Below are 22,193 nucleotides of genomic sequence, written 5' to 3'. Positions count from 1 at the left end.
TGCTGAGCAACTGCATCAGCTTTCAGACAACACTACTTACAAAGTTTGCCAAGGTAATCCCATTCCTGATGTCCAGGCAGAGCTTCAAGGAATCCTCAGAACCTTAGGCCCCCTACAAAAGCTTTCACCTGACTCCATCAACCTCCTGACCCCACTGACACCCCGCACCCCTACCTCCTACCTACTTCGTAAAATTCACAAACCCAAACATCCTGGCCACCCCATTGTGGCTGGTTTCCAAGCCCCCACAGAACGTATCTCTGCCTACGTAGATAAACACCTTCAACCCATTATATGCAGTCTCCCATCCTTCATCAAAGACACCAACCACTTTCTCGAATGCCTGGAATCTTTACCCACTCTGTTTCCCCCAGAAACCATCCTTGTAACCATTGATGCCACTTCCTCAAACACAAATATCCCACATGTCCAGGGCCTCTCTGTGATGAAGCACTTCCTTTCTCGCTGATCACCTGCTACCCTACCTAAAACCTCTTTCCTCATTACCTTAGCCAGCTTCATCCTAACTCACAACTTCTTCACTTTTGAAGGCCAGACATACCAACAATTAAAGGGAACTGCCATGGGTACCAGGACAGCCCCCTCGTACGCCAACCTATTTATTGGTCGCTTAGAGGAAGCCTTCTTGGTTACCCAGGCCTGACAACCCGAAGTTTGGTACAGATTAATTGATGAAATCTTCATTATCTGGACTCACAGAGAAGAACTACTCCAGAATTTCCTCTCCAACCTCAAATCCTTTGGTTCCATCAGATTCACCTGGTCCTACTCCAAATCCCATACCACTTTCCTCGACATTGACCTCCCTCACACATCTGTCCACATCAAACCCACCAACAAGCAACAGTACCTCCGTTATGACAGCTGCCACCCATTCCATATCAAACAGCCCCTTCCCTACAGCTTAGGTCTTCATGGCAAATGAATCTGCTCCAGTCCTGAAACCGAGCGAGGTGGCGCAGTGGTTAGCACACTGGACTCGCATTCGGGAGGCTGATGGTTCAATCCCGTCTCCGGCCATCCTGATTTAGGTTTTCCGTGATTTCCCTAAATTGCTTCAGGCAAATGCTGGGATGGTTCCTTTGAAGGGGCATGGCTGATTTCCTTCCCCATCCTTCCCTCACCTGAGCTTGCGTTCCGTTCCTAATGACCTCGTTGTCGACAGTATGTTAAACACTAATCTCCTCCTCCCCACTCCAGTCCTGAATCCCTGAACCATTACACCAATAACCTGAAAACAGGTTTTGCATTCCGCTACTACCCTCCCGACCTGTTACAGAAGCAAATAACGAGAGCCACTTCCTCATCCCATCGAACCCAGAACCTCCCACAGAAGAACCCCAAAAGTTCCCTACTTCTGACAGGATACTTTCCGGGACTGGATCAGACTCTGAATGTGGCTCTCCAGCAGGGATACGACTTCCTCAAATCCTGCCGTGAAATGAGATCCATCCTTCATGAAATCCTCACCACTCCACCAAGAGTCTCCTTCCGCTGTCCACCTAACCTTCATAACCTCTTGGTCATCCCTATGGAACCCCCAAACCACCTTCCCTTCCCTCTGGCTCCTACCCTCGTAACTGCCCCCAGTGTAAAACCTGTCCCATGCACCCTCACCAGCCTTAGCTTATGGCTTCTGTATTATAAAAATGAGGGGATAACAGCATCCTTTCTCTGTTTCTCTGCATGAATTACTTGTCCTTTATCTGTTGTTGGAAAACCAAACTAATGCTTTCCGTGGTATCTTCTCTCAAATTACACTCAAAGTCTGAAGTGTCTGGGAGCTACTAAAAGCAACACCCACAACCACACTATTTATGTGTTAATGTTTTTGCATTTATTTTGTCATGTCTTCCATTTAATTTCACGTTGTTACAACTTTGTCCCTTTTATTCATATTTCTTCCTCTTATCTTCTTCTATAATTATACTTGTTTCATCATCTTCCTGTTCATGTTTCTCTGCTTCCTTTCTCCAACATAGTCTGACCATTATTTATTTGGTTTCCATTTTTCTGTAGTTTTTTTTCCATATCTGTATATTCTCCACTTCCTCATTTCTAAAAATACCTCATAGCCCTCTCCATACTGCACAGTTGCTAATGCTGGCTATTGCTTATAAGCTAGTTGATTGCGTCCATCACATCGTGGTTATTAAAGTGTCTCATACAGTGCTATCTGTTAGTTACTTCCTGTCCGTTTGTGTGTTCTTTCTGTTGGAGCCATAGTCTGCTGTCATTGCAGATACATGTCTGCAGTTCTTCAGATTACCTTACTTCAGTCTGAAAATGTAAGCTTGTGTGTTTGTTTTCATTTCATGCCCTCAACCAATTTACAAGAAATTACTTTGCAGTTACACAGATTTCACTTTTTAATTTATTGTTTACAGAGCACTTATGAGCCTGGCAAGCGCCATTGGTTGAAAGTAAAAAAGGACTACTTGTTTGGTGGAGCCATGGCAGATGCTGCTGATCTGGTGGTGCTGGGTGCCTGGTTTGGAACAGGACAAAAAGGTATGATAGTGTTGCAGACTGCAGTCAGGTGGTCTTACTGGAGATCAACAAAGAATTGCTTTACATCTTTAACAGTAAGCTAATGGTGAATGTAAATTTCCTGAGCATGTACGTATGTCGAGAGTTTCGTATTGTAAGAACTAACATTTCTGTCCTTAGCATAGCTTTAACTTTTTTCCCAATGCTCCTTATCAGCTGAATTGAATACAGATCCCAGCTATTTGAGTTTTATTCAAGAGTAGGTAATGTGAGAGTGTATAGTGGCAGTGTTTACAGATGAGCTGTATTTTCACAGAATTTTCTAAAAATTGACCTTTCATTAACTTATCTCAAAATTGAGTTTGTAAGTGTGTGTGACTTCATGTAACTGTGTGTTGTTGCTCCTAGATATTTAATTAGTGTGAATGAATATGCAGGCATGTTTCTAATGGTGTACTGGAGCGTTCTTTTAGCATGAGTCCACATTTGAGGGAAGTTGCCATTTCATGTCTTAGATGGAAATTTTGTCTATGTTGTTGTGAATATTCTTAACTCAACCTACAGTGCATAGGCATCACATTTCTCCAAATGAGAAGGCTGGTGACACAGTAACAACATGGAGACAATTATAGAAGCATTCAAAGATATCTTAAATGTTTTTATAATTCACAATATTAATCAGATATGAAGATATTAACAATTAAAATTATGGCATTTTGGAAGTACGTACAGGTAGTGCAAAACTATCTGAGGTATGAAGAAAAGAAAGGCTCCAGAAGATGACAATGTTGCAGTAGAAATGATTAAAGGTGGAGGAAAAGTAATGGTACTGTGATGGGCTCAAAGTAGAGGTGGGAAACTATAGCCATTACTTTTCCTGGGGCATGCAAAATTATTTATGGGCTCACTGGCAAGGAAGATAATCCTCAAACTTGGAACAACGCTGTAATTGTTGTGCTTCACGAGGAGGATGGGGGAAAAAAACTTGAAGACTTTCAGCTTCCTCATCATTCATAAGGACAAGAGGTACATTAAAATTATTACTAAGTTCATGGAAAAAATACTGGAATTTTCAACAGGAAAAGGAACAAATTGCCTTTAGAAGGACATTTAATCAAATTTTGAATGGAATTCTATAACAGAACAATACGTATGTAACCACTTTACTTGGGATTCTTGGGGTCTGAGAGTGTCTTTGCTTCAGTTTCAAGTAAATATGTATTAACAGTTCAGTTGGGTAAGGAGTCTGACAAGGAGATTCCATATCACCAAAACTATTCATATCCACCACAAAGCAATCTTTCATACCTGTGAAATGGGAAAAACAAAGGCTTCCCCTCAACTTCACAGCTGTCAGCTGGAGACCTATGTTACTGGGATCTGAGTGACTTTCGCTTCTTTTTTAATGTTCCCTCAAACTATCCCTCTTTTTCTCACCAAAGTTCACTGAACACAAAAGACAGAGCCATATGTTCCTGTGTTTGGTGGTGGTATCCATGGCTCAAAACCTTTCTAACAGAAATGGTGTTTTGTAAAGGAATGAAAATAGCTACTGATCCAATCCCCAAGAGTGCAATGATTTGTGTGAAATAGCAGTGTAAAATCTCTGCAATAATCCTCAGAATGTTACTTATTTTCTTTGGTGATCACTGTTATTGAATGACTGGGCCTGAGTACACATGGTGAGGTTGTGCAATGCTAACATAGTGCGCTCATACTTCAGAGGAGTGAGGTTCAAATTCCAATTGAGATATCCCAGTTTATATTTTATGCAGTTTCCATAAATAATCTTAAGTGACTGTTAAGAAGGTTCCTTTACTTAGCTGAAGATGAGCAATTGAAAAGTAATATAATACTTTGTAATGAACAAATGCTCTGTAATTAAAAATAGTTGTAATATAGTCCGCAGCTGGTGGTCTTGCCGTAGCGGTCTCGCTTCCCATGCATGGGGTCCCGGGTTCGATTCCCAGCAAGGTCAGGGATTTTTTCTGCCTCGTGATGACTGGGTGTTGTGTGTTCATCATCATCATTTCATCATCGTTGACTCGCAAGTCGCTGAAATGACGTCAACTTAAAACGACTTGCAATACGGTGACCGAACTTCCCTCATGGGGCCTTCCAGCCAACAATGCCATACAATCATTTCAGTTGTAATATAATACAAAATCAAGAAGTCACAATTCAGCATGGCTTGATACTATTTTAATTTATCTTACCCCAAGCCCTAAAGTTTAGACTTGAAACAATAATGTTGTGAAACATGAAATTGAAAGTGTACGGCTCGAAAGAGCTGTGTGAAAACTGTCACTAACATTGTGTATCTGGATATGCTTGAAAACGTTTTAATTCCACAGGTCTATAAAGATGATCGAGATGGAATGGTTTACTACAAGCAAGATGGTTCACCACCTCATTTGCTCATGAAAGTTGGAGATTTCCATGGTAACTGCATCCCAGGTCAGTGGATTGGCCATGAAGGGCCAATTGCATGGCCAACTCACTACCCAGACTTAACAGCACTGGATTTCTTTCTCTGAGGTTTCATTGAAGACTTTGTGTGGGTTCCTTCCCTGCCGAACAACTTAGCCTATCTGAAAAATTGAATCTATGCTGCCATTGCACAAGTTGCACCTGATTTGCTGCACTGAGTGTGGGAAGTTACTGGTAGAATGTTTTGCATATCACAAATGGTAGTTACAACAAACCAAAGTGACACTTGACACTTTAATATGACCCTTGAGGTCGTTTGCCACAAAATAACAAATCTACCAATTCTGTAAATTTTCTCAATTAATTTCTGTATTATTCCAAAGTTTTAAAGTCTTTTTTTTTTTTTTTTTTTACTTGCCCCGTATAATGGGTGATGAGGATGATTTATGACTTTCTGTCTGTGATAAGGTAGCAGAATTCTGCAACTTTAGTTAATTTGTTGATGTGTCTACTATAATGAAGTTTATTTCTGAATGTGTGTGGCTGATTAACTCATTTCAACGAAGGTTTTGTTCAGTAACTGTTTAAAGTGTCAAGGAGATGCTCATCCAAATCCAGTGGAAAGTGCTACAAGAGTGTTGTTGTGCATCACAGTGTGCTTTACTGTTATAATTCCAAGAGCATACATATCTAGAGCAGTCACCCTGTGCGTATATGTCTCAGAAAGATTATGAGGACAATGTTAGAGAGTTTTGAGACCACATGGAGATTTACTAGCAATCTTAATTCTCACATGCCAGTCGTGAATGGAATTGGGAAAGGTGACATGCCAATGGTACATAGTGTTCTGTGGCATGCAGCACACAGTGGCTTACAAAATACAGCTGTAGCTGTAGGAGATGTGTGTAAATAGTATCAGACTCTCAAAACTTGCATGGGTGTTCATCAAACTCCACTACATTAATAGGAGCTGTAATTGTTAAAATCAGAAAAGTGTAATCTGACAAGAAATTGTAAGTACCACAAATATACATAAAATGGCAATCATTAATAATGAGACACTTTTACCCACTTTTTTTCACACTGCATTTTAAAAGGCATTTCAGAATCTGCAGTGTCATAGTCCCAAATATCAAACACTGTCCATGACCTTGTATCCTAACTAGAAAATAATCTCCATTTGGTCAATGCATTCATATACTTTTGGTCCTAAACTTTTTGTAAAGTACTTGCACTTCTAATAAATGTATGCATGCAGGTATTCAGCTGACACATTTTGAAAACAAAATTTATTACACAGTTTCTAACACAACTTGTTGCACAGTCTGATATCAATATTTTGAACTAAGTCTTCTTCTGAAGCTTAAGTACCAGTGTGCACACAAGCTGGAACTGTCAGTATCTACATCTACATCTACATCCATACTCCGCAAGCCACCTGACGGTGTGTGGCGGAGGGAGTATCATGAGAACCTTGCTGTATTTTGTTGACAAATGGGAGGAACTTCTCTGAAAAATAATATCTTTTTTTTCTTTTTGCAGGGGGGATGATGTCAGTATTTCTGATGGGATGCTATGATACATACCGTGATAAATGGTGTACTGTCACCAAAGTACACACAGGTCATGATGACAAGACTCTTGAGAGATTACAGGTAATCAGCTGATGCATTTCCTTTTCATTAGTCTGTATGGTCTTTCATTTAGATCCATACATAAGAAACTTGAGCCCATATTGTCCTCCCATATCCATATCACAATCAGTAGATCGTAAAACAAGGCTGTCACTTTCTAGGATAAACTTCTGACTCTTAGTACTGGGTACTGTGATCAATTATTACTGAAAAGGCTAAGACTAGGTTTCAACTTCCACTGTGGAAACACATTCTCATCTCACAGAATGGGAGTTGCTCTTCTTGTACTTAGCAGGTTATTTATAAATCATTTACATTCATTCAGATACATTTTTGAATACTAACCAGCCATCAAAAGCAAATATGTTATCAAAAGGTGAGGAGGGAGAGAGATAGAGAGAGAGATAGAAAGATAGAGAATGAAGGCAGCATGGGGTCAAATCTGCAAAAAGGCAAGGTGCAATAGAAATTCTCAGAAAACAGAAATGATATTCAATTTATGTGACCGAAGGAGAAAATATAAAAATGCAAGAAATGAAACAGGTGAAAGGGAGTAAGAGAAATGATTCACAGAAAGTGCAAAATGACTAAGTAGGAATGGGTGGAAGGCAAATGTAAGGCTGTGGAAGTGGCTTTAACTATGGGAAATGTGGATGCTGCCTACATAAAAACTGAAGACCTCTTTTAGGGAAAGAGAAGCAGCTGCATGAGTATCAAGATCTCAGATGGTATACCAGTAGTTAAAAGCAAAAGCTGAAAGGTGGAAGGAACACATTGAATGACTGTATGAGAGAAATAAAGTTGATGGCAACATTATAGAAAAGGAAGAGGAAGTGTGAGATGTGTGTGTGTGAGATGATTTTGTCAGAGCAGTGAAAGTCCTACATCAAAACAAGGCCTCTGGAATAGGTGAGATTCCCTAAGAATAATGGAAGTCTTCGGGAGAATCAGCTGTGACATGGTAGGCTGAAGAAGGAAAATCTGCATTCGTAGCTTTTCTAGAGCAAGAGTGAGCTTTTGGTTATGTGTATTGTGATACACTCTTTGAAACTCTGAAGGAAGCAGGGATAAAATACAGGAAGCAAAGGTTATTTACTACTGCTACAGAAACCAGACTGCAGTTGTGAACTGAAGAACAGGGAAAGGAAGCACTGTTTGAGAATGAAGTGAGGTATGGTTGTAACCTATTCCTTATGTCGTTCAATCTGTATGCTGAGCAAGCAGTAAAGGAGAGCCAAGAGAAATTTGGAAAGGATATTAAAGTTCAGAGAAAAGAAATAAAAACTTTGAGGTTTGCAAATAACACTGTAATTCTGTCAGAGACAGCAAAGGTCTTGGTAAGAGCAGTTGAATGGAATTGGTAGTGTCTTGAAAAGAGGTTGTTATATCAAAACAAGTGAAACAATGGTAATGGAATGTAGTCTTATTAAATAATACAATGCTGAGAGAATTAGATTAGGAAATGAGACACTAAAAAGAAGAAGACTAGCTTCACCATCTGAGCAAGAAAATAACTGATCATAGCTGAAGTATAGAGGATATAAAATGCTGATTGGCATAACAAGGTAAGAATTTCTGAGAAAGAGTAGCTTGGTAGCATTGAATATAAATTTGCATTAGGAAATCTGTTTTTGAGATTTTGTATGGAGTATTTTCCTACACAGAAATGAAACATGAATGATAAGCTCCTCATACAAGATAATAGAAGCTTCTGCATGTGGTGCTACAGAAAATATTGAAGATCAGATGGGTAGATCAAGTAACTGATGAGGAGATACAGAATCAAATTGGGGAAAAAGTAATTTATGACATAACTTAAATAAAAGATGGGATCCACTGACAGGACGCATCCTAAGGCATCAAGGCATTATCAGTTTGCTTTTAGAGGGAATTCGGTGAGGCAAGGAGGGGGGGGGGGGGGGAGAAAGAGGGGGTGCATTAATTGTAAAGAAAGGTGTGGGGATGTATACAGTATGTTTTGTTCCTTTTTTTGTCCTGATAATCATTTCTTCTAATTATTTCATATAATCACAGGATGAACTGGGGCCACAGGTGACAAAGATTAGCAAAGAGGCCTCTCGTGTGCCCAGTTGGCTAAATTGTACGAAGACAATGATTCCAGACTTTGTTGCCAAGGATCCTAAGGTAAGTTTCTGTGAACTTAGTTTTCACTTTGTTAATTTGTTAATTATCTTGAAAGGAAAATCCACCATGAGAAAAATTTTAAAATCTCATGGAGCAAAACATGTGGTCATTAATTAATTTAAGAAGACAAAATTCAAAATATAGCTGACACACACATTGAGAAGTAGAAAAACTCTGTGTACCTGTCAGAACTCTTTACTTTTGCCTCAGGAAGAAAAGGAGATAGGTTGTGCAAGGCTGGAAACAAAGTATGTGTCACGTGCACCAGGGACTGAAAAGGAATTACATGTAGACCTTTTGCGGACAAACAGACTAGTGATGCACATTCCATACATTTCACACATGTGTAGTCTGTGAAGGACTGTAATTCACCAGGGGAAATAAAAATGATGATGATATACAACTTTTTTATGTCTACTCAACAAGCCACGTTTTGCTATACTTAATGTAGGGTAGGCCTTTTTTTTTTTTTTTTTTTTTTTTTTTTTTTTTTTTTTTTTTTTTTTTACTGCTATAATCTCCACCCCCACCCCCACCCCCACCCCCAATCACCCCATACTGGATGCAATGTGAGCACATTCAGTTTCAATAGTAAATCCCTGCAGTCACATCTACATACACACATACACACACACACACACACACACACACACACACACACACACACACACACACACACACACACACAAAAATCATAAGCCCCTGTGAACTACCTGGCAAAAAGTGGCTATCATTGTATGACTATTTCCATCACACACTACACCTCTTGTAGTTTCTATTATTGGAATACTTGTCTATGATGTTCTTGTGCTTAGTAAATGAATCAAAGATTAAACATGCTGCTCTTCTTTCTTCTATCTGTCCCCCATTAATCCTGCCTGATAACGGTCTTGGGCTAACGAAGTAAATAAAGATTTTATAAGCTACTGCTTTCATAGGTGAATTACATTTCCTTAGGTTCTTCCAGTGAATCTGCTTTCCAATTTTCCTACAGTTAATTTTATGTTTTTGTTCAATCTTAGTTTATTCTGTGCAGGTACTCCTAGATATTTTACAGTTGTTTATGTTTATAGTGATGATCAATAGTGTAATAGAATAGTAATGGCTCTTCAGGCTCATTTATGCACAGTACCTTCTGTTAGTCCTTGCACCAAGCATTTTGCTTAAATAGTGAGACATTGTGATGTTCTGATCACCACCACGACCACCACCACCACCACCACCACCACCACCACCACCACCACCACCATCACCATTTGTAAACCCTCCACAGAACTTGTGACGGTATCCGCCATATCACCACCTGGGAGTTGCTGTTTGTTGTCCTCTGGACCTCAAGTGTAAAAAAGCAAGCTGAGTTTCAAAAGGTGGTTGTTTACAGAATGCATGCTGATTCCTACAGAGGCAACTTCCATTCTCCAGTAGGATCACAATACACTTGCATGAAAGTGTTTCATATCTTGAACAGATTTACGTCAAAGGTACAGGCCTATTCTTGTGTGTCTCTCTTGGATAATATATCTTGTAAATGGAAATAACCTCCATTTCCCAGTCGCTTGGAATGCCTCACTGCTCCAGTGACCTATGAGAGTGGTATAATAAAGGAGAGGAAGTAATTCCACAGACTCTGTATAAAATTATACAACTATCTCATCAGGTCTAGTTGCTTTTCCTCTGTAGAATAATTTTAGTTGATTTTTTGTTCCATTATCACTTCCCTAAAAGTTATTTCAGCACTCGTGCAGTGATTGAAGGGGTGACCATATTATGATCTACCACAGTGAAACAATTTTAGAAGATTGAATTTAGTATTTTGGTCTTAAAAAGAAGCCGTTCTTCATGTAACATTTAGTTTACAGTCATGGAACCATCATCAGTGTACCTATCTATATGTTGTTGTTGTTGTGGTCTTCAGTCCTGAGACTGGTTTGATGCAGCTCTCCATGCTAATCTATCCTGTGCAAGCTCCTTCATCTCCCAGTGCCTACTGCAACATACATCCTTCTGAATCTGCTTAGTGTATTCATCTCTTGGTCTCCCACTATGATTTTTACCCTCCACGCTGCCCTCCAATGCTAAATTTGTGATGATGCCTGAGGGCATGTCCTACCAACCGATCCCTTCTTCTAGTCAAGTTGTGCCACACACTTCTCTTCTCCCCAATCTTATTCAATACCTCCTCATGAGTTACGTGATCTACCCACCTAATCTTCAACATTCTTCTGTAGCACCACATATTGAAAGCTTCTATTCTCTTCTTGTCCAAACTATTTATTGTCCATGTTTCACTTCCATACATGGCTACACTCCATACAAATACTTTCAGAAACGACTTCCTGACACTTAAATCTATACTTGATGTTAACAAATTTCTATTCTTCAGAAACACATTTTATATCCTCCCTACTTCGACCATCATCAGTTATTTTGCTCCCCAAATAGCAAAACTCCTTTACTACTTTGTGTCTCATTTCCTAATCTAATTCCCTCAGCATCACCAGACTTAATTTGACTACGTTCCATTATCCTCGTTTACCTTTTGTTGCTGTTCATCTTATACCCTCCTTTCAAGACACTGCCCATTCCGTTCAACTGCTCTTCCAAGTCCTTTGCTGTCTCTGACAGAATTACAATGTTATCGGTGAACCTCAAAGTTTTTATTTCTTCTCCATGGATTTTAATACCTACTCCAAACTTTTCTTTTGTTTCCTTTATTGCTTGCTCAATATACAGATTGAATAACATCAGGGAGAGGCTACAACCCGTCTCACTCCCTTCCCAACCACAGCTTCCCTTTCATGCCCCTGGGCTCTTATAACAGCCATCTGGTTTCTGTACAAATTGTAAATAGCCTCTTGCTACCTGTATTTTACCCTTGCCACCTTTAGAATTTGAAAGAGAATATTCCAGTCAACATTGTCAAAAGCTTTCTCTAAGTCTACAAATGCTAGAAACGTAGGTTTGCCTTTCCTTAATCTTTCTTCTAAGATAAGTCATAAGGTCAGTATTGCCTCACGTGTTCCAATATTTCTACAGAATCCAACTGATCTTCCCCAAGGTCAGCTACTACCAGTTTTTCCATTCGTCTGTAAAGAATACATGTTAGTATTTTGCAGCTGTGACTTATTAAACTGATAGTTCGGTAATTTTCACATCTGTCAACACATGCTTTCTTTGCGATTGGAATTATTATATTCTTCTTGAAGTCTGAGGGTACTTCGCCTGTCTCATACATCTTGCTCACCAGATGGTAGAGTTTAGTCAGGACTGGCTCTCCCAAGGCCATCAGCAGTTCTAATGGAATGTTGTCTACTCCCGGAGCCTTGTTTCGACTCGGGTCTTTCAGTGCTCTGTCAAACTCTTCACACCTTCAGCATGAGAATGTAAAAATGGATAATCATATCCATTGCCACAATGTTATCAATGCATCTTGTTGTTTCGTGGATCTCGAAGAATCCTTAACTCACACACATGTAAGAGTATTTGGCAGTCCGGGCACAGGTCTGTCATGGCAGTGTGAAAATGTAATCTCTGATGCAATATCCAATGGCCGTTTTAAAATAAGTGTTTCTCATGGACTACCAGACATTAATACACCCATTATATAGTGCTATCATCACTTTTCATAACTTGTAGCCAAATGGTGCGATTGGATACATGGTTTTCCATTTCTTAGATGTCACACAAATTTAAGTGAGTTCTGTAGTTTTACTCCAGTACATTTTCCTTGACACTAATCAATGGAAATTTTTCTTCATTCTTGTTTGGTTACTCATAAGTGCCTCAATTTTTTGTTGGCTAAATCTGTAAGAAAATAGCTTACAAAACCCTTGTTTGACCAGTACTTGAATACTGCTCATCCGTCTGGGACCCATACCAGATAGGACTGATAGAGAAGATCCTAAGAAGAGCAGCTCATTTCATTACAGTTTCATTTTAGTAATCTGAAAGCTTCACAGAGCTGCTCAGCCATATAACTTACCAAACAAAAGCACAGGCAGGTCGATAGATACACAAACAAACACACAAAATTCAAGCTTTCGCAACCAACGGTTGCTTCTTCAGGAAAGAGGGAAGGAGAGGGAAAGACGAAAGGATGTGGGTTTTAAGGGAGAGTGTAAGGAGTCATTCCAATCCCAGGAGCGGAAAGACTTACCTTAAGGGGAAAAAAGGACAGGTATACACTCGCGCGTGCACACACACATATCCATCCCCACATACACAGACACAAGCAGACATTGTGTGTGTGTGTGTGTGTGTGTGTGTGTGTGTGTGTGTGTGTGTGTGTGTGTGTGCAAGTGGGATTGGAATGACGCCGTACCCTCTCCCTTAAAACCCACATCCTTTCGTCTTTCCCACTCCTTCCCTCTTTCCAGAAGAAGCAACCATTGGTTGCGAAAGCTTGAAATTCTCTCTCTCTCTCTCTCTCTCTCTCTCTCTCTCTCTCTCTCTCTGTGTGTGTGTGTGTGTGTGTGTGTGTGTGTGTGTGTGTGTGTGTGTGTGTGTGTTTTATTGTCTATCTACCAGCACTTTCCCGTTTGGTAAGTTCATGTGGAGTCTTACGTCTTACCAACAGTAGTTCATCCCACAAACCATTCATGACTAGATCAGGGAAGGAGGAAGTGACAGTGTTGCACACCAGAAAATGGCTGCAGATGTAAATGTAATTGTATTCTAAAATAATGGTGTAAATTTGTCGTACCGCCTCCTTTCCAGACCCAGTCATGAATGGTTTGTGTGTAAATGATTGTTTGTAAGCGTCTGTATGAGATGAATATATATATAGGAGGAAGCAATCTTTGTTGACACATCTAGAAATGTACACACTTTGAATTTTAACACAAAACCACACCATGACTCAGAATGCTGCTGCTCTTGCAACCTCAGCCACTGGAGTTTGGCTGAGCATCTCTCTAAAGCTTTTTGCATTTATTAAATGAATCTGTAGTGAAATGAGCTGCTCTTCGTATGATCTTCTCTATTTCCTCTATCAATCCTATCTGGTACGACTCCCAGACTGATAAGCAGTATTGAAGTATTTGGGAAAAGTGTGTCTGTCTCTTGCCTCTCTCATGGATTACTACTGTATAGTTAAAATAAATAATGTAAGAGAATATTAAATTGTCTTGTAAGTTGTTATTATGTTTGATGAATATTATACTATGAACTGGGAAAGGAGGTAGTTCTAAATGTTGACCATGTTTCCATATTTTTGAGAGAAGCAGCTTTTAACACTCTGGCTAGGCAGCATACTACAAAAAGTTCTGTATGTTTGTAAAACAACTAGGATAACAGTGCTATTTTTAAGGCATGTGGAGTACTGGGGCTAAGAGATTTAGGCAAAGGGGATAGTGAGAATGAAACATTCATTGCAGGGATACTTCTCAACAGGACAAATTAGAAGCGTGATGTCTCATTACTGACTCCATCAAAGGTACAGTGACCTGCTAAAGCAGCAACATCATGTACTAACTTCATGATGACCAGTACACAGGACTCAATATGGGTGTGACCATGAATAAAGTATCCACATAGCTCCACAGGAGAGCTCATAACTGTTTTGTGAATACATGCAAGGGGAGCTTGCTGCACCATGCTTTTGCAATAATATTTCCTTTCTTGTGCAGCAGTTATATGCTCTGAATGTATCTTGTCTCAGGGTTACTTCCCAGGAGAGATTATCTTTTGACAACCTAGCTCGCTTACAGGATTTTGATTATAGCCTTTCCCATTATGTTCCACCTATTTTACAGAATTTGCAGGCCATGCAGGGAAGGTTTGTCAATGCTCAGCATGGTTGCCAGTCCATATGGGGGTCATCAGATACATATAATGTGGTAGTCCTTGGGATTCACAATACTGATGCCTTATTTATCACCACCTTGCGAATGTGAAGGAGTAGATGGCTGTCCATTTAGGGGTAGCAGGTAGTGGGACTCCAGGCACTGGCCTGAAAGCCAAGTGGCCTTCACCCTGGCTGGGTGGCACCCATGGGAAGAGCTCTCATTCATAGCAGGCAGCATCATAGCAGATATAACTGTGAGGCTCTTGCAGTCTCTTCATACAGACCACAATTCAGTACACTTCATTAGGACTCTTATGAACTTCCCCTTCATGGCAATGTCATGAGAGGAAAATGAGACTGAGCAACTTGAACAAACTTTTTCCCCTCTGTTCCTGGTTTGTACAAATGGAGGATGTTTTCTGTCAACTAAACTGATGTTCTTTGTGGACAATTTGGAAAACATGTATGGTGAATTCTCTTCCCTTAGTAAATTATGAAGTGGTTCTATCTTAATTAAGACAGCAAATACTATCCAGTTCTGATTGTTATCATCATTTAAATGACTTGGTGATATACTTCTTGCCATAAAATCCCATAAGCACTTAACATGGTACAGGGATTAATTTTTCACCAGGACTTAATGCTGCATATGAATAAAAAACTATGGGAATCCTTCATGAGTTACGGCATCCATTTCATGCGTTGTACACATTGAGACCTGCCAGACAAGAAGGTAGATGCCATCTCATTCACCCTTGCTCCCAAAGAGGACCAAAATGTTTGACTGTTGCAATGTGAAGCTGTACTTCGAACCCTAAAGTGGTGCTTTAAATGTCAATGCTTTGGGCACATATTCTTGGTTCACATGTGACTTTATTTGTGGAGACTGGTCAGCCACTTAATAAAAATTCATCATGTGTTCTACCAGTCGTCTGTATCAATTATGACCACCCTCTCTGATTCCTGTAGTGTGTGACCCTAATTGAGAAACGTGAAACCCAAAAATGTAGGTCACAGATTGTCCTTCATTTTCTGAACATCAGAAAAATATGATTGTTCATGTCAAGGCTCAATGATATAGACATTAACTATTGCTGTGGCCAGGTCAGTGGCAGTACCTGGTATATTTACTCCCTCAACATCAACCTCTAGTAGTGGTGCACATAAACTTTGCTGTAGTGGTGATGGACTCTCCCTGCTTGTGGCTTCTGAAGCATGTGACTATAAAGACAGCATGTCCCTCAGGTGTTGACCAATGGCAGCACTCCCTTACAGAAATTTTGTTGCCAGGAAGCCATAGATCAGAAACCTGAAACCAGTAGCTGAAGGAGCCACAGATTACACTGAACAACAAATCTGAAGTGAAAGTGTGTAAATTGCATGATTCTGAATTAGTTATGTTTATTTGAGTATAAAATGATACAAAATCATCAGATTCATAAATATTTAGCTCTAGTTTTTTTAAAAGAAAGGTATGTTTATTTGAGCATAAAATGATACAAAATCATCATCTTCATAAATATTTAGCTCTAGTGTACTTTCTTTTCTTATTTTTTTTTTTTTAAATCTACAGTTTTCTATAAATAACTCACTAACTAAAAATGCATTCATGTTCCAAGATTCAGCGTAACAAATTTTAAGTGAATAATTACTTGAATTATGTTGTGTGTTATGCATTGATAAATTTCAGTGCCATTCTGCAAGTACAAAAGTAAAATTTAAGAAAAAAAAAGGAAATATTACATTAATGAAAATACTGTGTAAGTCTAATTTGCACTAGTACTGTGTAAAGCACAAAAGAAAATATATAACTGGTCACAAATGTATATGAAGGATTACAAATGTTAAATGTCCATATGTACAGTGTATACAATTACATATTTTGTTCAGAGATAAATTCAGATGATGACCGTTTTTGCTTGGCTTGACATTTATATGCATAATCGGGAACATCCCTTATGACAGTCCAGTAGTAATCTGCTAAAATAGTAGGGCTCCACTTTCTGGCATACCTCTTCTCAAATGTGGCAATATCTTGATGAAATAACTCCCCATGTTCATCACTTACTGCATCACAATCATTAGGGAAGAAGTCAAGATGACTATGTAAGAAATGCATTTTCAGTCACATATTGCAACCAAGTTTTTCATAAGATGACAACATGTTATCTACAATCTCCTAGTAATTTATTGCTCATTTGTTCCCTAAGAATTGTAAACAAACTGTCTTAAAACATTCCCATGCATGCTTCTCATCACCTTGTGTGACTCCATCAAAAGTATGGTCTCCAAAAAGCTCTTGAACTGTGGGCCTACAGAGATGCTCTCCTTTACTTTGGCATCACTTAAGTAAGGGAATGTTTGCCCTAAGTACTTAAACGTGTCACCATCCTTGTTCATTCCCTTAACAAAGTTTTTCATGAAACCCAACTTGATGCACAAGGGTGGGAACAGAATCTTTTTAGGATCTACTAGAGGTTCACTCTTAATGTTCCTTATACCTGGTTGAAGAGATTTTCTGGTGAGCCATTCATGTATACTGTAATGAGATGCACAAGCTCAGCTATCCTATTCACAGACAAAGCAGCAATATTTAGTATACCCTAACTGCATGTGTAATAGCAGTGCAACACTTTAAAGTCACCACAAATCTGCCATCAAGATGACAATTTTTGTGGATCATCAGTTGATGATATATTTGGAAGAAACTCTGCATCTTGTGATGTATATGGTTCAGGACATTCAGAATCCCTATCAGAAGTAATCTCGTACTCTGTCAGTGGTTCAGGTATTGACAGTCCTTCCCCATGTAGAACTGGGGGTATGGCAGAGGGAATGTTAGGATAGATCAGTGTCCACTTCTTCTTCTTCTTAGATATTCCCTTTTTGATAGGAGGAACCATACAAAAATAAGTCATTGACGTGGTTAGTTGGCTCACACCAGATCATGGGCACTGCAAAGGACATTGAACATCCTTTCCCATGCATCCAATTTCTGAGGTTGCTGGTACAAGTGTTCCAGATCACATGTGGATCCCAGGGTTTATCCTGGCCACCTATTTTGCACCCAAAATAGCAACTGTAAGCTTTTTTAATCAATGGAGTTATTTGCTGTTTTTGTGAAGCAAATGTCACTTGTACACACACACACACACACACACACACACACACACACACACACACACTTGACTTGCATGAATAAAGTCACTGAAGTTGAAGAGTAGGGAGACAAAAAGATCACTAAAATTGGTATCAAAATGTTTATATCCAAAACATTGCACACAAGTAAAACCAGGTACAATAATATAATCTATTGTTACTATTTATTATGACTTTGACAAACCATTATAATATTTGATTTTAAACTTAACATAAAAATCTGTATCTAATTATCTTACCATAATAAAAGTGTAAAATGAAAACTAGAATTAAATTTGTATTGTTTGCGATCAGCACATTAGAATTGACAGGAATTGACTAGTTTCAATCAATTTAAACTTTCATTGTTGAACAGTGTTGCGGATTCCAGGACTGCCTGCTCTTCTTCCATTCATGTGTCCTCAGCCTATAAGCCCTCACAAGACTCTAAACAGCTAAAAGTTGTAGAGGAAAAAAGAATAAATCTTGGGAGAAGGTTATTCCAGTGACCTCAGAGGGACCAGATCCACCCATACCATTGGACTCAACATTCACTGAAATTTATGACTCTCAATGATGGTAGACAGTGATCGTGTGATATGACTTGTCCTCCTGTTGTCCTTCACATCTAACCAAAACTTCATTAATGTGATAATTCAATCTAATTGCTATGGCTATTAGTTTCAACTGCCAGAACTACAATAACAAATTTCCTCTTCTTCTGTAATCTTCAGTGGTGACCATTATTCAACTCTTCAATATTACCAAGTATTCTGCCTGAACTACACTGGTCCCAAGACAGCATTTGGATGGGTCAGTAGATTGGTTTGCACAAATGTAATCAGTGAAAGGATTCCTCTCCACCCAATATTGGAAGCAATAGCAGCCTGAGTGCAAATGACCCCAGTGATTACCATCTGTAACATTTACTTACCTCTTCATATCATTTACCTTACCTTGAAATGACCACCTTAATCCAACAACCCCCCCCCCCCCCCCCCAATTTTCTCCTACTTTATAGTTTCAGTAGCACCATTCCTGTGCAGAAGTACTACCACTTCATCTGGTAGGGGACCTTGGATTAATAAACTTCTTTCCGATTGCAATCTTTGCCTCCTCAATGAAGATACCCCTACCCCCTAGAATGCTGCCTGCAGCACTTTTTCAGCTGTCAGCATTGTTTTCTCTTCACTCAATCTTGAAGCTGTGCTATAATGTCAGTGCATGACAATTGTTATGACCATGGCCACTTTCTGGTGATTGTCACTTTCTTGGTCCATAGCTTGTGGTCTAGTGGCTAGCATTGCTGCCTCTGAATCACAGGGTCCTGGGTTCAAGTCATGGCCAGGTTGAGGATTTTCTCGGCCCATGGATTGTGTGTTTGGGTCATCATCATCATTTTTGACAGTGGCTATACTGGTTTGCGTGAAAAAAAAGTGACTGTGTAAAAATTACGACTTTGTACGGATGCTGATGACCATGAAGTTGAGCACCCCACAAACCAAACATTGTCATTGTCACATTTTTGTCATTGCCTGATAGATCATTTATCATGTTGCACTCTTTGAAGAACCAAGTGATAGTTGTTTACCTCTGCCATCATCTTCGCCCCTCACCATCAGATTGCACTGATGAGTTTGTGGAAGACTTCCACAGTGTGATTATTGCACCACTGGAATTGCTGTTCCCCATTTTACAGATCACCTCTTTCACTGGATGATGCCATGGTTAACTAAAGACATCGAAGCAGCTGTTCAGGATCATTGAAGGGCCATACAACATCTCTAGTGACATCCTTCACAGACCAGAGGCTCCATACTAACATTCCATGGTCTAATTAAATGCAGTAAGAAGGAATGTGGAATATCTTCCTTCAGAACATATGCCTCCTTATCTCAGATGTGGGCCAGACTCCATAGACTACTGGGCTGTCTAAGATCAGTAACTGCCCTGAGCCCCTCTTTCATCGTGGCATATCTACCAATGCTTGGTTGTCAGCAAACACTTTGCAACCAAATTTGTGTCCTGTTATTACCTGGATTCCTTCTGAATGCATAAATGAGTTACATAATGAACCATTCCCTTACATAATGAACCAACAAATGAGGCAACCCCCTGGCCTTTATTCAGTTCATAATCAGATGAGCCAACATCTGAATGTTTCTCAAAGAATCCATCTATTCAGTTTCTTCAACTGTATTTTACTGGAAGTTCTCTCTCTCTCTCTCTCTCTCTCTCTCTCTCTCTCTCTCTCTATCTATCTCTTTTCCAGTGGTGAGATAGTATCATCATCCCAATTCTTAAACCAGGCAAAAACCCAATGCTCTTTGACAGCTACAAATTATTAGTTTCTCTAGCATACTCTGTAAACAGTTTGAAAGGAGATTGCCTGATGATTATTTTGGGTTCTTGAATATGATGATTATTTTGGATTCTTGAATCATGAGGCCTTTTGCTCCCCCATCAGTGTGGTTTCCATGAGGAATGATCCACAACTGACCATGGAAACAGCAATATGATAGGCTTTTTCTAAACACAAACACCACAATGCAGTCTTTCTTGATATGTAGAAGACATACATTACTCAGCTTCCGATGAGTCCACGAGAACAGCATCACCCAGAAATGGAAGAGGGATGTCAATTAGACCTTTGGTCATCCCTACACTGTGTGTCAGTGACTTTTGCTTTTGGAAATCTGCAGCCTTGGCTGAATGCCAGCTCCAAGGTGCCATCCAGAGAGCTTCAACTTGAACTGTTTGCCATGGCTTCCAATTATTTCCCACAAAGTGGGAGTTGTGCATTTCCACCATCAACCCATGGTCCATCCTGACTCAAAACTCTATTTGGGTATGCAGCACTTGGTCATGTTTGTACAGTCACAATTTTTGGAACTCTTCTTTGTTAACTACATGATTTGGTTGGCACAAATTCATCAAACAAAGACTAGTTGCATGTGAAAGTTTAACTCTTTCTACACCCTTGCCCACACCTCATTGGTTGTGGATTTTGTATACTGGGACCTGCATTTATCCCAGTTGGACTATGGGGTTGCTAGGTGTATGGCTTGACGATGCCTGCAGCCTTGAAATTGTTGGACCCAGTCCATCATTGTGGAGTTCAACTGGCCGTCGGCACCTTTTGTACTATTCTCGTAGACATCTCCTTTCCAAAATGGGGATCTTCCCTCTTCAGTTTCAGTCGTACCAAGTCATACTCACTTACACAGTCACCATCTGACAATTTCCCAGTCATCCGACCTATCAAATTCTTTTTGCATACAAGGAGCATCAATCCGCTAATACCAACCCTTGGTGGGATTACCAGTTGGAATACACCTTGAGGCCGTCTGTCAAAACCTCTGCCTAACCTTAGAATGTCCCAGACTTCGTGCCCTTGATTAGTATCCAGCATGAATTTGGACCAATCTATTGCAAGGACAGACCCGAAGACACTTCAGAATATGTTCCTCTCTGTTCTTCAGGAGTATAAGGGTGCTACCGTCATTTATGCTGATGGCTCTAAAACAGTGGGTAGGATGGGATATGCTGTGTGTGTGTGTGTGTGTGTGTGTGTATGTGTGTGTGTGTGTGTGTGTGTGTGTGTGTGTGTGTGTGTGTGTTTTTGTTGGCCATTTGGCTAAAGAAGTGATTACTCACTCAACATTCGCTTTGACAATCCCAGGTGCAGATTTGCAGACATAGACAAGACCTCTCCTCACTCAAACGTGGATCATCATTTCAACTATTGCAGGGTACTCCTGTTTCCATTCTTCCTGGAAGGAATCCACTGTCCTGTGTCACCTCCATATTGGTCATGACAAATTAACACACAATGGTGTTCTAAATAACAAGCCACCTTATGTTACGGTTGTGAAACCTTATACCCTGTTGCTCACATCCCTGTGGAATGGCCTCTTATTCTGGCTCTCTAGGCTGAACATAGTCATTTGAATTCTTTCCAGAATGAGATTTTCACTCTGCAGTGGAGTGTGCACTGATATGAAACTTCCTAGCAGATTACAACTGTGTGCCAGACCGAGACTCGAACTCGGGACCTTTGCCTTTCATGGGCAATATCCTTTCTTTCAGGAGCGCTAGTTCTGCAAGGTTCGCAGGAGAGTTTCTGTAAAGTTTGGAAGGTAGGAGATGAGATACTGGCAGAAGTAAAGTTGTGAGGATGGGGCGTGAGTCGTGTTTGGGTAGCTCAGTTGGTAGGGCATTTGCCCGAGAGCACTTGCCTGCGAAAGGCAAAGGTGCAAAGGATGGAAAAGGCTTTTTTCTTGTTCATGTAATTTCATCAGTTATGCTATATATAGGCTGCTTTCCAATATTTATTTGGTCATTGAGCAACTGTTTTTTGTTTTAATGCTTTTTGTATGTGGAAATTTTCTTGGAAAGGAAGGAGGTGACTGTCTTTACTGATTTTTATGATATTCATATCATTTTCAGTGTTGCTTGGTCTATGATAATCTTGTTTTAGATGATCCTCAAATGTTGAATGATTTGTATCATATTTAAATGCTCTGATGTGTTCTTTATATCTCGTGTTG

The 22,193-nt window shown here is 39.8% G+C and overlaps 1 protein-coding gene across 10 annotated transcripts in view; it reads left to right on the top strand.

The window, feature by feature from the left end:
• The window catches only part of LOC126355996 (DNA ligase 3), a 538,466-nt gene that overhangs the window by 349,628 nt on the left and 166,645 nt on the right, over positions 1 to 22,193 (top strand). For all 10 annotated transcript variants that reach the window (XM_050006627.1, XM_050006628.1, XM_050006620.1 and 7 more), the window contains 3 exons: positions 2,409 to 2,532; positions 6,484 to 6,596; positions 8,610 to 8,720. In XM_050006627.1, coding sequence (XP_049862584.1) covers positions 2,409 to 2,532; positions 6,484 to 6,596; positions 8,610 to 8,720 — 348 coding nt within the window. The remainder of the gene's footprint in view (positions 1 to 2,408; positions 2,533 to 6,483; positions 6,597 to 8,609; positions 8,721 to 22,193) is intronic.

Source organism: Schistocerca gregaria, chromosome 3 (genome assembly GCF_023897955.1).
Source record: "Schistocerca gregaria isolate iqSchGreg1 chromosome 3, iqSchGreg1.2, whole genome shotgun sequence".
NCBI classification, from domain to species: domain Eukaryota; kingdom Metazoa; phylum Arthropoda; class Insecta; order Orthoptera; family Acrididae; genus Schistocerca; species Schistocerca gregaria.
This window is presented reverse-complemented; position numbering and strand designations above follow the sequence as displayed.